The following is a 17,830-nucleotide window of genomic DNA, read 5'->3' on the forward strand; positions in this document are numbered from 1 at the left end:
TTGCTTTTCACCCACAGTGTAACATGAACATCATTCCAAATCTGTACATCCTTTTTAAAGCACGAGAAACCAGAAGTCACTTTTAGCCCTTGGCTTGAGCAAATGGGAGGCTGGTGAAATGGTGTTTGGGAGATTGGAAAATGAGAAGAGGAACAAGCCTGGGGTCATATCAGTCAAGAGTTCTGTTTCATACATGTCAGATTTGATGCCTGTGAAATATCCAAGTGGCAATTCCAAGTGGGTACTTAGCCTGTGGACAGTGGTGCTGGGAATAGAAATATAGGAGTCAACAGAGAATGCATGATATGTAAACCCGGGCAACAGTCCCCTGCTGCCTTTAGAAAGGGCATATGCTCTTTAGTTTGCCCCAGTCCCCATTCCTCCCAGTTGATTCCCATCACTGGGTCTGCATGTCATCTGTAGTGGACCTGATTCAGTCACTCTTTCCTACGAGGTCACTAAGGCTTCAGGCTTTGTGACAGTGGTGTATTATCAAGGGGTATTACGAAAAATCATCCAAAACTTGGATTTAGGGCTAAAAGCAGGCAGCAGGTCATTCCAGTGTCCCACTGGAGGGTTATTGAAGAGGCCCACCCAAGGGCTATGGCTTCATAGGGGAACGGATCTTCACTTCACTTGCCATTGACTGTAGATTAAAAACCCAGGCTCTGTGCAGTTCCACCCTAACTGTAGGTTTTGTCAGGTCAAGATGCACACCCCATCGGCTGTGGCTTGACTGCCCTGCAGTACATTACGTGCTTTTGACCAGAGCCACAGAGAAGCACAATCCTGACTTCATGATTTCTTACCAGCATCTCGCACAGAGACTCACCAGGGATTCTCAGGAACTTCAGTTCAGTCCCCTGCACTTTCTGGGGCCAGGAGGCTACAACACCCCCTGGTCCCAAACCATGTCCTCAGCCCCCCCTTCCTTTCTCTGACCTCCTAGCTAAGGTCATCCACCAGGGGTCAGCACAGCTCTGGCCATATTTGGAAGTTTCCCAGTCTGGTGCCTTGGAGCTGGTCTTTTTTCATCTATTGTGCTGGGTTCTTTCAACCTGAATTTTGTTCCTTTGATAATTTTATGCCTGCCTTTTTCTCTTTCCTCTTTCAGGAATTCCTAGTAGTTGGCTGTTGGACAGACTGTGCTGAGCCTCTAGATTCTGCCCCCTGGCCCACTCTCCTTTTTTCGTTTGTGTATTTTAATCTGTTTCTGGAAGAATGTATCCACTTTGTATTCTGTCTTTTCTATTGGATATTTTATTTTTATAAATAATAGAAAAGGAATGCTTTCTTGGTCTTGTTTCTTTTCATCGCATCCTGTTCTTGTTTGCTCTGTCCGAAGATATTACAAGTTTTTGTTGTTGTCCTTTAAGTTTCTGTGTGTCTTCTCCACAATATATGCTTCCTTTCTCGGGTTGGTTGACTTGAATAAATCCCTCTCATGTGGTAATGTTTTCTTCAACTGTCGGAGGCCCTCGGTTTATGCACTCTTTGGGGCATCTACGTACACGTGTGCATGCACAGGCAGCATTAGCGGATGGTCGCCAGTCTGGGATACTGGAACAGTGACTCAGGCTTTTCATTGAGGAAGCATCTGGAAATCTCTGGGATGCTAATTTTTCCAAAGAACTTTCCAGTCAGCTGCCTGGGGGATAGGCACCTGGCTTGAGAGGCTTGGGGAACAGCAAAGGGACTGTGGGGAGAGGAAAGGGGGCAGCCCTGGGGGCAGAGGCTCACTTGCCCCCTGCCTCATTTGATGTTCCCAAGTCCAGAACACACCTGTTTCAGTTTCTCCAGGGAACAAATGGCCAGCCCCTTCCCAGCAGACATGGGAGTGCTAGTCTCCTGGTTGGACAGAGCAGCGGTTCGGGACGGGATGGTCCCAGTTTCAGCCTGATGCCCTGACTGGCCCGTGATGTGTGGGATGGGGCTCCCACTCCCTGAGCCTCTGGGGCTCCTCGGCTCCTTCAGTTTCTGGAGGGATTTAATCGCATTCCTTCATCAGCTACCCTCTAACCATAGTTTCCCAATTCTCTTATCTCCTCCCACAGTCATTTTGTCCTTCCAGGTTATAACCCTTTTACTTCTTTCCAATCAGTACAGTGAGGTTTGGGGGAAGGAAAAGAGATAAATGCATGTAGCCAATATACTCTGTTCAGTGAGAAGACTCATTTCTTTTAATTCTACTAACTTGATTTTTTTTTTTTTTAACTTCCTGGTGGTGTTGGCTTTTAAATTTTGTTTACCTCCAACCTCTAGTTTCACTGCCTCAGGGCCCAGGCTGTGGCCTGAACTTGTTCTCTGGGCAATTGGCTATAGTCAACTTGGGTGATGGTCCATGTTGTCATCAGAAGGAAAGTGTGTTAGGGCAAGGGCTTGCTGTACTCCTGCTTACTGAACCTTATTATCAAAAGCCTCTAGGTTCTTATTTTTTGCTTCCTTGATGTGTAATAACCTCACACTGGTGGTGATATTCTCAAGCGATTGTTTCTTGTCTTTTTCTTTGGGTTTCCAGAAGTCTTTTTTGTTTTGATTTATTTCTTTTCTTCTTCTTCTTCTCCCAGCCCTTGTATCTTTGGTGTAAATGCCTTCTATCAACAGCAAGTGATTTCTCTTTGTCCTAGTCATTGCTATTTGGATGGCATCACCCCAGCAAAGGGATGCCAGTCCCTGGTCACCTGGACTGGGGACAGCAGTACAGGTACACTGAGGGGTCCATGGGCTTGGCAGTGGGGGGTGGATGTGGGAGGCGAGTTAGGCTTTCAAGGGCTGGGGACGAGTGGGAGATGGAGATAAGACATCAGGTCCCTGTGGGCAGGACACTCTGACAGGCTCAGATGAGGTAAGAGAGACAAAAAGAGCTGAGAGCTGACCAGGCACTCTGGAAAGCTGTGGGCCAGGCGCAGAGACTGAAGGTCCACCAGCCAAAGAGCCAGCAGGAGGCAGGGCTGTGGGGATGGCCAGGGCTGCCTTGGGAGGGCACAGAGGGCCTTCGGGCCTGTGGCTGCAGAGGGAGGGCTGGCTTAGCTGGGTGGTGATGGGCCTGGGAAGGTGAGGGCGTCGAGGGACAGGAGGCCTGGCTCTCAGAATTAGATGGCTGGCCGGGGCCAACCAGGCGTCCCTGGGAGCACAGCGTGAACTGGAACGTGGTTCTTACTTTCTCCTGCAGCACTCAGCCACCTAGAGTGTGGCCACTGGGTCGACCCAGGACTGATGTGCTTGAACCCTGTTGCTGAGGGGCTGAGGAGGGACACAGGGCCTGATCTTGGTGGGGAAGGCCAGGGGACATGACAGAATCATCTGTGGACAGGGACTGCTGTAAGGGGAGGCGGACTTGACAGAGGACAAGGCATGGTGGCTGGCCCTTGGGGGCAGATCTACTTAGACAATGCTGTCCTAGGCTGGAGCTGCTGGCTGGAGTAAAGGGGCAGGGGCAGTCCCCAGGTGGAGTCAGAGGACCTACGCAGGCAACGGACTAGACATATCCCTGCCCTGGCAGAGCCTCAGTTGCGTCTGTCCAGGTTTTGATGGTTTGGATTGGGCTTGGCCTTGCCCTCCTACAGCGGGATTCTCCATGCCTTCACCCTAGGGGGTTACAACACACTGAAAGATGGGACCTTGAGCTGCTGCGAGTGGGCAGGGCCCAGGGCTGCAAGGGTCTCCTGTGCCACAGGTGCAGCTGAAGGGGCTCAGGGGCTGGTTTATTCCAAATGAGGGAAGCTGGTTCCACCCTGCAGGTGGGTCTGGCTTGGGAGAGACTGCGTTGGCTTTTGTGGGTGTTGAAACCTTGGGAATATTTAGTCCAGCTCAGCCATGCCTTGCTGGTGACCCTGGGTCAACCTCTTGTGTTCCCTGATCCCCTCTTTCCTAGAGCTAGATTTGATGGATGGCAAGTCATTTCATGCAGAGCCTGGCAGAAGCTGGGGTCTGCTGCAGGGAATGTGTAGTGGCCATTCTATCTCCTTGGAGGTAGGGGAATCCACAGACCCCCCACTGCCAAGCACAAGGGGTCTGGGGAGGGTCTTCGTGAGTCTTCAGAGACTCCACCCTGGAGGAGGAGGGGCAAGTCCAGGTCACCCAGTGAGCACTGCCAGGCTGGAGACTGCAGGATTCAGGGGTTGTGAGGCAGGCCCCGGCCCCACCAGAGTGGACCAAGCGTGAGCCCCTTTCAAGTGCAGCAGCAGCCCAAGACTTGGCTCATTCCTATAAAATCACCCAAGACACAGATAAATGGAGAGGCGAGTCAGGATTAAAATAGCTAAATAAATCTTTAATATTTCTAATTGCAAATGTACAGAAATTGCACAGCCACACAGAGTCTTAGAACACCAACAACTTTCTCTGTACATTATTACATGGTTAAAAGTCATGGCTGGAAGGAGGAGCTCCAGCCAAACTCCAACATTTGCATTTTTTCCTTTTCACATACTTACAAAAGGGGGGAACTAGGACACGGTGGGGGGTGGGGGGCGGCTTTATGGCCGCGTGTGTAGAAAAGAGGGGCTGTTTCCCTGGACGGTCTGGCTCCTGCAGACGGACAGGTGTGAGGGAACAGTGTCCCTCAGGACAGGTGCTCTGGGGGAGGGGGTGTGTGTGGAGCTCTGGCCCTGGACCCCCCCCCCCCTTCCAGGCGGTCAGAAAAAGTCTTCATTTATAGGAAGTTTGGCAGTTTCCTTCACCCTGAACATATGAGTTGAGCAAAAAAAAATGTCAGGTTTCTCTGTTGGCAGGGGAGGGGCAGCCTTTTCTAGCAATCTGGGGACTTTGTCTCCCCTGAGCAGGGACCATCCTTTCCTCAGGGACCTCTGGCAACCCTAGCCCGGGCTGCGGGCAGGGCCCAGCCCTGGGAACACAAGTTTCCTGTGGCCTCAGGTAGGAGTCCTCTTTACTGGACCCATCAGGGCCCGTGTCCCCATCAACCGCCACCCAGACAGCACGCCGCAAAGCCACAAGTAAATGCCAGAAGGAGGGAAAAGACAGAAACCCCTGGATCCCAAAGCGCTCTGTCCTGCCCAGCACTTCTCTCTAGATCACAAAATACAATACAAACCATCAGGAGAGCAGCAGTCCCGGCAGCCCTCGCAGCACCAGGACTAAAGGACTATGTACAACCTTGGGTGAAATAGTTACATTACAGTCAAACACCAAGAACATTTACAAAAATCGTCAGACTTGCAATTAAGATAAAAATCTGTGAAGAGTCTGTACACTTTTACAGTTTTTGCACTAGGTAAGTAAGGCTCTCGGCCTGAGAGCTCACAACCCCCTCCAAGGGTAGCCAGCACCGGCCACAGCAGCTGGCCCCCGCACCCTCCTCTCCAGGCCCTGGGGACCTCCCTGTATTGCTAAGAGGTGCTCAGTTCGAGGTCACGCTACGAGGCATCTGCGGGAGGGGTGGGGTGGGTAGGGGAGGAGAGCAGGGCTCCCTGGCAGTGAAGATGACACTGGCCAGAGGAGGACACACCTGGAGCCAGGCCCTGCCTGTGTGGCCACCCTGGTCTGAAATGCACAGGTGCAGAGTTGTGGACAGGAATGGGGGCAGGAAGGGGTGGCAGCAGGACCTCAGCCCCACCTCCTTCCTTCCTGAGGTCTCTGGCCCTTGGCAGTGCAGCCCTCTCCATCAGCATGTCTCTAGCCTAACTCTCCCTCCCGAGTGCAGCCGCTGTCACCTGCCCATGGGCCCAGGAAGGGGTGCAGCGTGGCTCTGGCCACCCCTCCAGCACTTCTGCCCTTCCTGGGAGACTCTGTGGCACTTTCCAGCCCCAGAGACAGAGGTGGCGGCTCCTGCAGCTCGCCCAGCCCTGGCTCTGCTGCCATGGGCCAAGGCCCCAGCTCCTGGCCTAGGTGACCCAGGGCCAGGGCTTGGAATCTGTAGGGCCTGGGAACAGATGGGGCCAAGAGACCCCAGCTCCTGCCCATCTATGTTCCGCAAAGGGGGGAGGGGCAGATATGCTACAGAACAGCCTGGAGTTGAGGGAAGCCAGCCCCAGCTGTGAGAGTGCCCCTCCCCTGTCTGCAGCGCCCGGGTCCTTGGCTGGGGCCGGGAGGGGTGAGGAGGGCGGCTGCGCCGGGCCCGGTGCAGGCTGCTGCTGTCTTGAGAGGGAGCAAGGCTAACATCCTCCAGGGCCGCTATTTCCCATGCAGTGCGCACGCTCAATTTAAAAGGCCCCTGTGTTCCAGCAAGCGAGCAAGCGGGCTTTTGTTTCTAATGCATACTGTGAAAGGAAAAAAAATCACAGTTATCCACCTTCTCAGGGCCTGCAGGGTTAGAATTTCTTCTTTTAAACCATCAGAGGAAAGATCACCTTTTCAGGGGCAGTACCAGCTGGCCACTCCCCTCAGGGCCACTGTGCCAGGAAGCACTGGGCCCTGGAGAAGGCAGCTGCAATGCACAGTGCCACTGGGCAGCTCTGCCCAGCTCTTTGGCTTCTGGGTGTCCCAGAGCAATAGCCCAGGCCCATGTGGCAAGTGTAGAAGGCTCTGGATCCTCCCCACGGGCATAAAGGCCCCAAAGAAAAAGCCATGATCCTCACAGGTCTACTTGGCAACGTGACAAAAGAAAAGGTGATGGTGCAAGTCTGGGACAGGGGCAGGTGGGAGTGAATCCTCAGTTCCTCACAGCCAGGCAGGGTCCCCGATGGGCCGCATGCAGTGGCAAGTGGGGCAGAGACAGGCAGGGGAAACGGAACCCCTGCCTTGGTGACCTCCCCCACATCTCTCTGCCTGCCAACCAGCCCATCAATTTCCGGGCCCCACAAGGCAGAGGCCTGGCCGCCAGAGTTCTGGGCCCCCAGCAGGCTAGAGGAAGCCACAGGAGTGGCCCCTGGCCCTTAACTGCCCCCTCTCCAGCAGCTCCCTCCCTGGTGAGGTGGGGTACATGCACTTGGCCGGGTCAAGGAGGAGAAGGTGACACACATCAAATTCAGTAACCAACAGACATGTGTTTGGCAGCCCTGTCCCCACTCCCCCACGTGCAGTCTCTTCTGCCTGCACCCAGACACGCTCCTTGGCGGAAGAGGAGGGGCACGGCTGGTGGCCCACCTCGCGCTGCAGCAGTCTCTCGCGCTCCCTCTGCGGCCGCCTCCTGCACAGCGGGCAAGGGGAGGGGGCGCCTCGGCCTCCTGCCACCCGCACTGGGGCTGCAACTGTGGGGGCGCCTCCCCGGCCGAGACCCTGCCCTGGGCCACCATAGTCCCCCTCTCCTTAGGTAGGTTCCTCCCTCCTCGGGCAGGTTAACAATTGCTGCTGTTTCTGAACTCGCCGTTCTCAGTAATCTGCAATTTGGTGGGGTTGGTGGGGGAGATGCCGTTACGGGCTTGCATGCTGTACCTCTCTTTCAGCTGGGTCAGCGCGCTCATGAGGCGGGCGTTGGCAGCGTCCAGTGAGGCGATGCGCTTCTCCTGCGGGCAGGGAGGGCATTAGGGGACCCAAGATGAGCTCAGGCCACAGGGAGAAGCATGCCCCTGTGAAGTGCCCTGGGGCCAGGGGTACCTAGAAGAGCTGACTGGGCAGGCAGGGAGGGCCGGGGTGCCACAGGCAGAGCACAGGTCATGTACCAGGCTTCAGAGCAGCTGGCACAATGGGGCGATGGCTCTGTCCACCATGGACTGAGCTCTCAGTGCCTATTTCTTAAACCTGAGCGGCTCTCACAGTGGTGTGTATGGCCACCTGAGGCTTCATGGGCAGGCATCTCACTCATGTGCACATGGACACCCACAGAGGTTACAGCTCCTCATCTTTGCAGTTTATAATCTGAACAAGACCTGGCCTACTGCTGGGCAACCGAGGGAGGTGTGCAGTCATGAGTTAGGGACTGAAGCCGGTGTCCCCTTCAAGTCTCCTCTCTAAAGCTGTGGCTTCCAAACTGCATTGAAACACGAGACCCAGTGCTTCCTCTGCCCAGCCAGCCGTCAACTCCCTGCCTCTAGCCCTTCCAGTAGCGTCCACTCTTTAGTCAGCACCTTCCCTGGTGAAGGGTATACCCACAAAGTGCTCCAGCAAGCAGGGAGCACCCCCCTCCACCCCAGCTTGTGCTACTGAGTTTGTGGCCCAAAGAGACCACAGGCTTCTCAGAGCAGAGATCCTCAGCTTCTGCCAAAGTAGACTGAGGATTTTGGAGAAACCAAGTAACCCGCTCCTCACGCCAAGTCCTCTATCACCTGTGGCTAACCAAAGGGCCAAAGCTCCCCACCTGTGCATCAATGATCTTCTGTTTGGAGTCTACAGCTGCTTGCATCTCTGCATGGTCCTTCTTCAACTCCTCCTCCACTGACATCAACCTGGGAGACACAGGGACAGTCAGATTGGCACTGGAGGGAGCAGGAAAGGGTAAGGCTTTGTGGGAAAGCCCACCACACCTGCATGGGGTGGAGACCATACATTAGGAGTCCCTCCTTGGGCCACAGACTTGCCACCCACACTTGCTGGAGCAGAGGCCCCCCCAGTGGCTGCCATGTCCGGCTGTTCCTTCCTCTCAAATCCCCAGAAGGCCCTGGGGGCGTCCCTTTCTTGATGTTCTTCTAGGAACCAAGGTAGGTAGGTGGTGGGACAGGGTTGGATCTTCATAACTCTCAGAGCAAGGCATTTGGTGCTACACCACAGGACTCATGGTGCAGGGGGAAGATGAAGGGTCTGAAAGGCTCTGGAACATTCTCCACCCCCCATTCACCGAGGTCGTGTGCTGCTGTGCTAGGCACTTGCGGTATGAAAATGAATGGGAAGCCGTGTGCAGTAGAGCAACTACACCCCACACTGGCACTGTGGGAAACTGGGGTCCATGGGATGCAGTGCAGGGAGCAGCTACCTGACCAGGACAGCAACTGTACCTCAGGCCCCTGAAGGACGGGCTTGGAGGGAGCACATGGAGAAGATGAGGAGAAGAACCCTCTGAAATGCTCTGGCCCGTCTATCTTTCCCAGAGCCCCTGGCCTCAACTCACTCCAGTCTAGGTGCCATTGATACCAGTCACTGCTGCCTTCCAAGCCCCTGTGGCCTCTGCCTATCTCTGGCCACTGCTCTGCAGACCCCTGTCCTGCGTGCCCCAGGAAACGGAGTTCCATGAGCTCTGGCTTGCTCCACATGCTTCTCAGAGCAGCCACCTACTCCCAAGGCCACACTTCCATCTCCACCCACCCTCACAATTCCTCCAGCCCAGCTAGTCCACTCTTGGTGGAGCCCAAGGGATCAGCGGTGCTGAGGCAGGTGCCCCACATGGCTGCTGAGGACCGAAGGACCATTGTTAGGAGTGTTGACCAGGCTGTGCCAAGGCAGATGCCTCTCCAGGGAGGCAGGACACTGAGAAGAGCTTGTGTGTACGGGGTGGGGGTGTTAGGTGGTATCGATTAAGGGAAATTATATTAGAAGAGCATTGGATTTATAACCCTGCCTTAAAAAGAAGCAAACAAGGGCTGGGGATGTGGCTCAAGCAGTGGCGCGCTCGCCTGGCATGCGTGCGGCCCGGGTTCGATCCTCAGCACCACATACAAACAAAGATGTTGTGTCCGCCGATAACTAAAAAATAAATGTTAAAAATTCTCTCCCCCTCTCTCCCTCTCTCCCCCTCTCTCCCTCTCTCTTAAAAAAAAAAAAAAAAAAGAAGCAAACAAACAAGAAAACTGAGCACAATATCTGAAACCAAGGTTTTCAGACACCAAACAGGCACCAGCATATGATTCCCAAGAGAAGGTGAGCCAAGGAGGCGACCCCTGCTCAGACTGCGACAGAGAAGGGGAAGCTGCAGCCTCGCTAGGCTGAGGACACATAGGAAGTTCAGAAAAGGTGAAGACAGGTTTTCTAGTGTGCAGAGTACTGTGCAGAGACAACTGCACAGGTTTCCCGAGGGGTCCCTTGGGTCTTTAGATGAATCATGAATACTGGGGGCAGCATGCATGTGAGAAAAGTTCTAGGCAAGAGCTACTGGAAAGAACTATACAAATCAATCTCAGGAACAGCCGGTACTGCTACCTGCTAGAAGAGGAAGAGACCCTGACAGGGATCCCCAAAAGGAAACTGCCTCAATGACAGGGCCAAAGCAGGCCTAGTAGCAATACCCACTCTTGCAAAGCTTGAAAGTGAACCCTGGAAGGGTAAAGCTGCTTCCCAGTCACCCAGAAGAAACACAAAACATGTAGCACCGAACTATCAAATCCACAATGTCTGGCGTTCAAACAAAAATTTTTTACTAATTTTTCTCCTGGTTATGGGTTTTATTTTCCCATAAATAAAATAAAACCCATAACCAGGAGAAAAATTAGTAAAAAGACTCACATGTCACAGATGACAGAATTAGTAGGCAAGGACATCAAAACAACTATTTTACATATATCCTACATAGTCAAAAAAATAGAAGTATAAGGATGTCAAGATAAAAATCAGATTCTAGAGGTGAAAAATACAGTATCAGAAGTAAAGATTATTTCCAGGTGTGGTGGTACACACCTGTCATCCAGAGGCTTAGGAGGCTAAGACAAGAGGACCAGGAATTCAGGTCAGCCTCATGAACTTTAGTAAGGTCCTAAGCAACTTAGTGAGACTGTCTCAAAATAAAAAATAAAAAAGACTTGGGATGTGGCTCAGGTTTAAGCGCCCTTGGGTTCAATCCCCAGGACCCACATCCAAAATAAGTAAAATAAAAATTATTAGATAAAGTTAACAGCAGATTTGACACTAAAAAGAAATAAGTAGCAAACTGGACAATGTAGAAATTATTTAAGAAAAAATACACACAGACAATAGAGCATCAGTGCAATGAAGGATGATACAAAGCGGCTCAACCTCTGAGTGACGGGAGCCCCAGATAAGGTGGGGGAAGTAGGACCCTACATCTGCAAATCCACAGCATAATAAGCCCAAGAAACGAAGGAAGCCAGACCAAGTCTTCTTATAACAAACTGCTGTCCAAAAGCGATAAAGAAAAAACATTTTTTTTCCTGAGGTGCTAAGGGTGGAACCCAGGGCCTTGTGTATATCAGGCAAGTGCTCTACTGTGGAGTTACCCCAGCCCAAGAATACTATCCTAGAACTAGCCAGAGAAAAGGCACATAAATATAGAGAAACAAAGATGATGATAAAGTCCCTGTCATTAGAGTCTAAGGGAGGGGGCGCAACTGGGCCCAAAGTCTGTTGCTGTTAACAGCCCATACCACTGAAACAGGCGGCCACAACAGCAGAGTGGAAAAGTTGCAGTGAGACCACACAAAACAATGAACTGTCCTTTAGAGAAGGCTTGCCACCCCGGGCCCAGAGCAGTAGGGAGGTAGAGCCAATAAGCCAACAATGGAGACAAAACAGAATTATTAAAAAATCCACCATTCAAAAGAAGGCCGAAAAAAGGTAAGAAAGGCTACAAATAGGAAACAAATAGCAAGACAAACAAAATCATGCTAATGATTACATTAAATGTAAACGTCTCAACACTCTAATTAAACAGCAAAAAAAAGAAGACCCAACAATAAAGTAATTTATACACATAGATGGTGTGATGGTCTAAACATCTGTTTTCTCCCAAATTCACAGGATGAAAGCTAACCTCCAGGGTGATGGCATTAATAGGTGGAGCGTCTGGGAGTGATTAAGTCAAGAGGTCTCTGTCCTCATGAACGGGATCAGTGCCCTAAAGAAGCCAGAGGGAGCTTGTTTACCTTTCTGCCATGTAAGGATATACCCACAAGGCACTATCTGCAAAGGAGGGCCCTCGCCAGACACTAAATCTGCTGTACCTTGATTTTGAACATGCCAGCCTTCAGAACCATGAGCAAAAAACTTCTGTTGTTTATGAATTACCCAGTCTAAGGTATTCTGTTGTAGTGGCTTAAATGATCTAAGACAATTGGCTGAAGGTACAAAGATAATGAAAGGGCACAAATCAAAAGAAAGTTGGTGTGGCTATATTTGACAACCCAAGTTTCAGAGCGAGACATATCATGAAAGATAAAGACGTGATTTTATAATGAAAATGAGGTCAGTTTATCAATAGTTCATAATGCTCAAAGTACAGGCACCTAAGAATAGAATTTCAGTGTAAATAAAGCAAAAGCAATAGAAAGGAAAGAAGAACTATATGAATTATGATTGGCCACCTCAAAATCTTTTTCTCATGGACTGGCAGAACAGCAGTAAACAAGTGGATAGAAAAAGCAAGAAGAATACAGAAGACCCAAACAACACTATCAACCAAACTGACCTCGCTGACATTTACAATAGGGAGGAGATTAACCAGCATAATTTAGGAGAGATACACGTGTTAAGTAAGCCATTGCATTTAGAGCAGAAACCTCAGAGAACAGGTATAAAGAGGCGGAGGTGGGCAGGGTGAAAATGTTTCCATTCTTGGAACCACACCAGGGGAGCCAAGAGCAGAGCTGGAGGTCAAGTGAACACAGGTCTCTAGTCACTGGTTTCAGCTCACGTTAACCACTGCACAATGAACATAACCACAAGTTAGTGAAGCCACAGTAGTCAGGAAGAGAGAAGCAGGTGGTCTAAACAGGAGGAATTTGGGAAGGGCCAACTGTGGACAAAGCATGGGGCCAGATAAGGGAACTTCCTGGTTACTAAACATCTGTTTAATCTGTCCAGGTAACAGGGTCTTAGACTGTGCAAGTAAATAGATATGAATCCAAATGTCTTTCCTCTTGTGCCATAAGAAAGTGTACTCCAAGATGGGACCTTGAGGGTTGGCCTGGATGCCACACCTACACTGTACCTCATCTGCCTACCTACCACAGGTGGAAAGAGAGGCACGGGGGGGCAACACAGGACCTGACAAGCCATCAACAAAGATGAGAGCCATCATTAAAACCAACTGTACCCCAGGCAACTCGGGCATGCTGAAACTCAACATACCCCAAATCAGTCACTATCCCTTTCCCTCTCCCCCTGAACAGCAACTCTTCGCACCTGGCACCCTGACACACATACCCCCAGACCTCTCAATAGAAATCTGGGGGTGGAGTTGAAAAAATGATACAATTAAAAATAGATGTGTTTCTGAACTCTGTTATCAAGTAATTTTGCATAAGGTAAAAATACAGTTCATGGTGATTACCTAAATGAAAAAAAGAAACCTGGGGGTTATTGTGTCTGGCCCCTGCCTCCCACCCTCACTTTCAGAACGTAACTGACATTCCTTTATACTGCTCTGAATGGGTCCTGCCTTTCCTAACACCCCAAGCCCAGCTTCTACACTCCTGCAGGACCCTCCAGGAGCTGGCCCAGCCTCCCTCCTGCTTTCCCCAACTCTGCACTCGGCCATCAACAAGCCAGCACCATGGGGGCTGTCTACATGCCAGGACTGGCGCACGGCCCCATGGCCTGGGATGCTGCCTTCCCCTTTCCCCCTTCAGCAAATCAGCAACTACCCAGACCAGGGGCACTGAGGCTCGCCCACAGACCGCGGCCTCGAGGGCAGTGGACAGGCTGCCCTCACCTGCTGATTATGCCTTTCATCTGAATGTCCTTATCTTCTTGCTGCCGCCGCAGCCGCTCTTCCCCCTCCTCCAGCCGCGCCTGGTACTCCAGCACCAGCTTCTGCGTCGTCTCCTCCTGGCACTTGAACAGGGTCTCATATTCCTCCAGCTTCTTGGTGGAGATCCGCAGCTTGTCCTGCAGCACTGCCAGGTCCTGCCAGGAGGGCAGAGTGCCACGGCACAGCACCCGGGACAGAGAGCACAGCCTCGTCAGCCTGAGTGGGGCACAGGTGGGAGGGAGCCCGGGAGGGGAATGGCCCAGTAGCTGTGATGAGACTCAAGCTTGTCCCCACCCAGGAGTCTCTCCTCTCTAACCTCCCAGTCTGACTAGTACAGCTACAAGGGAGATGAAGGCTCAAAAACTCAAATCTCAGGACTGACAGTGTAACTAGGACCTTGAGCTTTCTTTTAATGATAAACAAAGGTTTTAAAACCCTAAGATATACCACGATATCCTAAGCACCTGGAAGTGGGGGCTCTGCAGGAGGGGAAGCTGAAGCCTAGATGACACGACTGAATCATATGGTGACTGATCAGCAGGCTGAGATCCTAAGGACAGGATCCTACAGACAGGATCTCAGGTGGTGGCACAGAGAGAAGTGAAAGGTAAAGGCAAGGTGGTTTGGGCTTTCTGTATCGGACTCAAAGGGAGGCACAAGGGGGCAAGAGAGGCCTTCTGGAGGCTGTGTGGGCTACAGGAGGAGCAGCTGCCTCTGAACAAGAGGGAGGCAGGGGCAACCCCAGAAGCCAGAGGGGTTAGACATGTGAGGAAGCAGGTCTGAGGGGAGCAGGGAGCCTGGGGTGACGTCAGGTCGCCTCACTCCCTGCCAAACTCCGACTCTTGGAGCACTGTGTGCTGTGTTCCTGGGTCCCCTTTGCACAATTACGGTGAAAGCAGGTGCATGCAGCAGATCAAGGGGGTGGTGGAGAGTGGCAAATGCAGCATGGAAATGGGCCTCACCCACAGCCAGGGAGAGGAAGCGCTGCCACCCTGACCCCTGGGACCTTGCTTGATGGGCTGCCACAGGCTGTCCCAGGCCCTGAGGGGTAAGAGCACCCAAGCCTGAGCTCCAGCAAGTGGGGAGGTAGCTGCACTGCCTCCGGTCTACCTGGGCTTTGGCTTCCAGGGATGTCCAAGGACTACCCCCAGATCCAGGGCAGCTGCCACAACTGGAAGACCTGGCAGGATGGTCAAAGCACCCCGTGGCCCATCAAATGTTAGAGGTGTGTGGTGGGCGAGGGTTAGATTTGTTAGAATCATTTTTTTTTTTTGCTCTTGGGAGGAAGAAATCAGTGGTAAGCTGACCCCACCTTTCTTCCTGGTGGCTGTTTTCCCCAGGCCCGGGTGGAGACTGGAACTAAGAGCCAGGTCCTGGGAAGGCATGATCCTTGGAAGAAGGGGGCCTGGGTGGGGCAGCTCTTCTAGCTATCTTGGGGACAAGAGCCTGTTTCTGCCTCCTCAAGACTAAAGCTCCCCCCAGTGGTCTCCAGGTGCCTCTTGGGCACCTGGTTCTCCAGCTCCACATGCTCGGAAGCTCAGCTGCTTCAGGGTAAGCGGTCTCTCGGAGCTCCAGCCTCCAGGTCCCAGAGTCTGACCCAGGGCCATTCCTAGGTGATGCTGAAATGCAGCCTGTATTGGAAGCCTCAGGTCTAAGCTAAACCCCTCCTGCTGCTTTTCTCCCACTGACCCCTAGCCCCACGGGGATAAGGGGACATAGAGATTTAGTCATTCTCAGATGAGCAATACCCGCTCAATGAGGGCCCACCCAGCCCGCCTGCCCAGGTCCAGCTTTACCTTTTCTGCTTGGCTGAGCTCCTCCTTACTCCTTAGCCTATCCCTGTGGGGGGGGTCTGGGCCCAGGCCCTCGTCTTCTAACAACTGCGCATTCATGGTCAAGAGCCAAGCGGCTGTGCGGTCCAGGGCATTGGGGCTCACGGGTGAAGGGCCCTACAATGAAACACAGCTGTGATGGGCTGCAGGAGGCAGAGGGAAGAGGAGAGGGCAGACACTAACCGTGGGCAAGCCACAAGGACAGTGGCTCAGAAGCATGACAGGAGGGGACTTCTAGCTGTCTATCTCCTGGATGGCAGCCAGAGATAGTCAATAGCCTGGGGGCTCCTGAGCACTGCACCCTGCTGCCACTGGGAGCACCACAGTAGGCTGAGCTGAGGGGCAGCTGGTGCTGGGCTGGGCAGTCACCCAAGCACACCGACCCATGGCTTGCAACCCTTAGGTGACAGGGATCGTCCACACTTCCGGCAGTTGTACCTGGTGGCCAACTCAGCCCATATGAGCAGTTTGGGAAGAAAGTAGAGGCTAGAGAGGGGCCAGGCTGATTCCAGCACGAGGCATGGGCTTTAACAGGCCTGGAACTGGAAATAAATGGACCCCTCCCCCCTTGCTCCCCGATCCAAGTCTTTATTTGGGGGAAATGGCAGAGGGCCCTGGTGTCCCTTGAGGCCACGGTGCCCCTGGTTCCAAGTGGAGGGAGCAGTGTGCATAGCAGGCCAGCGACGGGGCTGGATGAGGCATCACAGCATGAGATGGCAGCTGGGCGCTGGTGAGGTGAAATGACCGAGGAGGAGCATGACACGGTGCGTGACACCCCCTGGACTGAGAGTCCGGCCTGCCCCGACCCACAGCACTGACCTGCTTGTGCACCGCCCGTGGCTTCAGCTCTGGGCTGTCCCCCTTGGAGGATGAGGACTGCTGCCGCAGCCGGGCCCCAGGGCCAGCCCAATCTGGTGAGGCTGACGCCAGGGTTCCACTCGAGGGCCGCGGGTACTGCAGGGTGCTCAGCAGGGTGGGGGGCGTCCTGCCCCGGGGAGCAGGAGGTGGCGGTGGGGGTGGGGGCGGAGGCTGGTCAATCCTCCGCTGGGGACCAGCGCTGTTCTGCCGTGGCACCGTGGGCTGCCCACCCTTCTCAGTCAGTGACATCTGTCGCCGTGCCAGCTCACCAGGCCGCCGAGCCAGCTCCTCTGCGGTGGTACCGAAACTTCCCAGCTTGGCGGCAGCCGCCAGCTCTTCACTGTTACTGTGGGAGCTCAGGGAACTATGGCCTTCAGAGCCTGAGTCACCAAGGCCACGGGGCGACAGCGGCAGGCCAGCCGCCATCTGGTACACAGGGTTCTGGAAGGAGAGTGGTGCCAACAGCTGGGGCCGGCCAGGTGCTCCCTCAGAGGTGCCCGGTGTGGTTGGTGTCTGGCCTGCCCGCCGCACGGTGGCCAGCCCTGCCAGGCTCACTGGTGCTGCCCGGGCTGGCCACCCAGCCACCAGCTGAGTTGTGGGTGCCTGCCCATCGGTGGGAAGGACGTCAGGGCCCGCTGGAGAGCCTGCTTCCCCGTCCAGTGTGCGGGAGTCTTGGAGGTCCACCATGGACAGGCTCTTGCCACCGTTGGCCATCTGGAGATCAGGCTCGTTGGCTTCCGAGTAGCTCGAGCTGCGGGCAGGTGAGGGCTGGACCCCGGAGGACCTTGTGACAAAAAACAAGTCCTTGTTTTCGGGGGTTGGAGACGGTAACCGGGTGAAATCTATCAGACTGCAGGGAGACAAGCACACACAGGGAAAGAAGGGGAAAAGAAGAACTGTGAGTGCAGCCACGCGGGTCCAAACCAACAGCACCCGCCAACCTGCTAGGACCTGGCAGTCAATGCCAGGGCCGGGGAGGGGAGAGCTGGGCCAGCAGAATGGGTAGTCCCAGGGAACAGTGGCTGAGATGACTGCTTCCACACAGAACCTCTGCTCTAAGGACCAGCTCTGCTAGTTCCAAGCCAGGCTGCCTGGCAAGCCCTTTACCCAATGGGTGCTGGGACCTGGCATGCTCTGGACAACCCCCTTAGCTAAGCCCCAGCCCACAGCTCAGTGGCACTCAGTTAATCTGCGAGTCCTGTGTTAAGAATTCCAACTTCAAAATCATGGGGCACCCTCTGCCTTTTCCCTCTTGTTTCTAATCAGACTGATAACCCAAGTGTGGGCCTGGTGAAACCCTCTCCTGCCCAGCCTCCTGCTGCCACTCCCTATTTGAGTGGCAGGTGGGGGCTGTAAATCCTGGCAAAAACAGAATCAAAGGAAGATGCATCAAAGGCATGGCTCAGGTGATGAATCTGAACCTGGCAGCAGGCTCTACCTTCCCTCAGTCTACCACAGCCCTTGGTCCTCCTCATGCCACACCTGTTTGCAGCCTCTCCTGGACCTTCCCTAAAGGCCAAGCACAACTGAAGTGGGCCCAGGTGGGTTTTGGAGGAAAGAATGTAGGCACGAACAGGGCTCTATGAGTGGGTGAGAAGCAACAAGGATATGGGGAGCTTGACACGGGCTTAGAATAGGAAGACACTGTCAGCTTGGCCTCAGATGGAGCAGA

General features: G+C 53.5%; 1 protein-coding gene across 11 annotated transcripts in view; it reads right to left on the minus strand.

Annotated features, from left to right (window-relative positions):
• Nucleotides 1-4,252: 4,252 nt before the first annotated feature.
• LOC107152123 (DAB2 interacting protein) overlaps nt 4,253-17,830 on the minus strand; it is a 187,655-nt gene continuing 174,077 nt past the window's right edge. For 8 of the 11 annotated variants that reach the window (XM_048813149.1, XM_048813151.1, XM_048813152.1 and 5 more), the window contains 5 exons: nt 16,120-17,008; nt 15,265-15,417; nt 13,430-13,623; nt 8,195-8,282; nt 4,253-7,403 (listed from right to left, as the gene is read on the minus strand). In XM_048813149.1, the coding sequence (XP_048669106.1) occupies nt 7,236-7,403; nt 8,195-8,282; nt 13,430-13,623; nt 15,265-15,417; nt 16,120-17,008 (1,492 nt within the window). In that variant the 3' untranslated portion in view covers nt 4,253-7,235. The remainder of the gene's footprint in view (nt 7,404-8,194; nt 8,283-13,429; nt 13,624-15,264; nt 15,418-16,119; nt 17,009-17,830) is intronic. The other 3 variants (XM_015497641.2, XM_015497640.2, XM_048813147.1) reach the window with 3 other exon arrangements.

This window comes from Marmota marmota, unplaced genomic scaffold, assembly GCF_001458135.2.
Source record: "Marmota marmota marmota unplaced genomic scaffold, marMar, whole genome shotgun sequence".
NCBI lineage: Eukaryota > Metazoa > Chordata > Mammalia > Rodentia > Sciuridae > Marmota > Marmota marmota.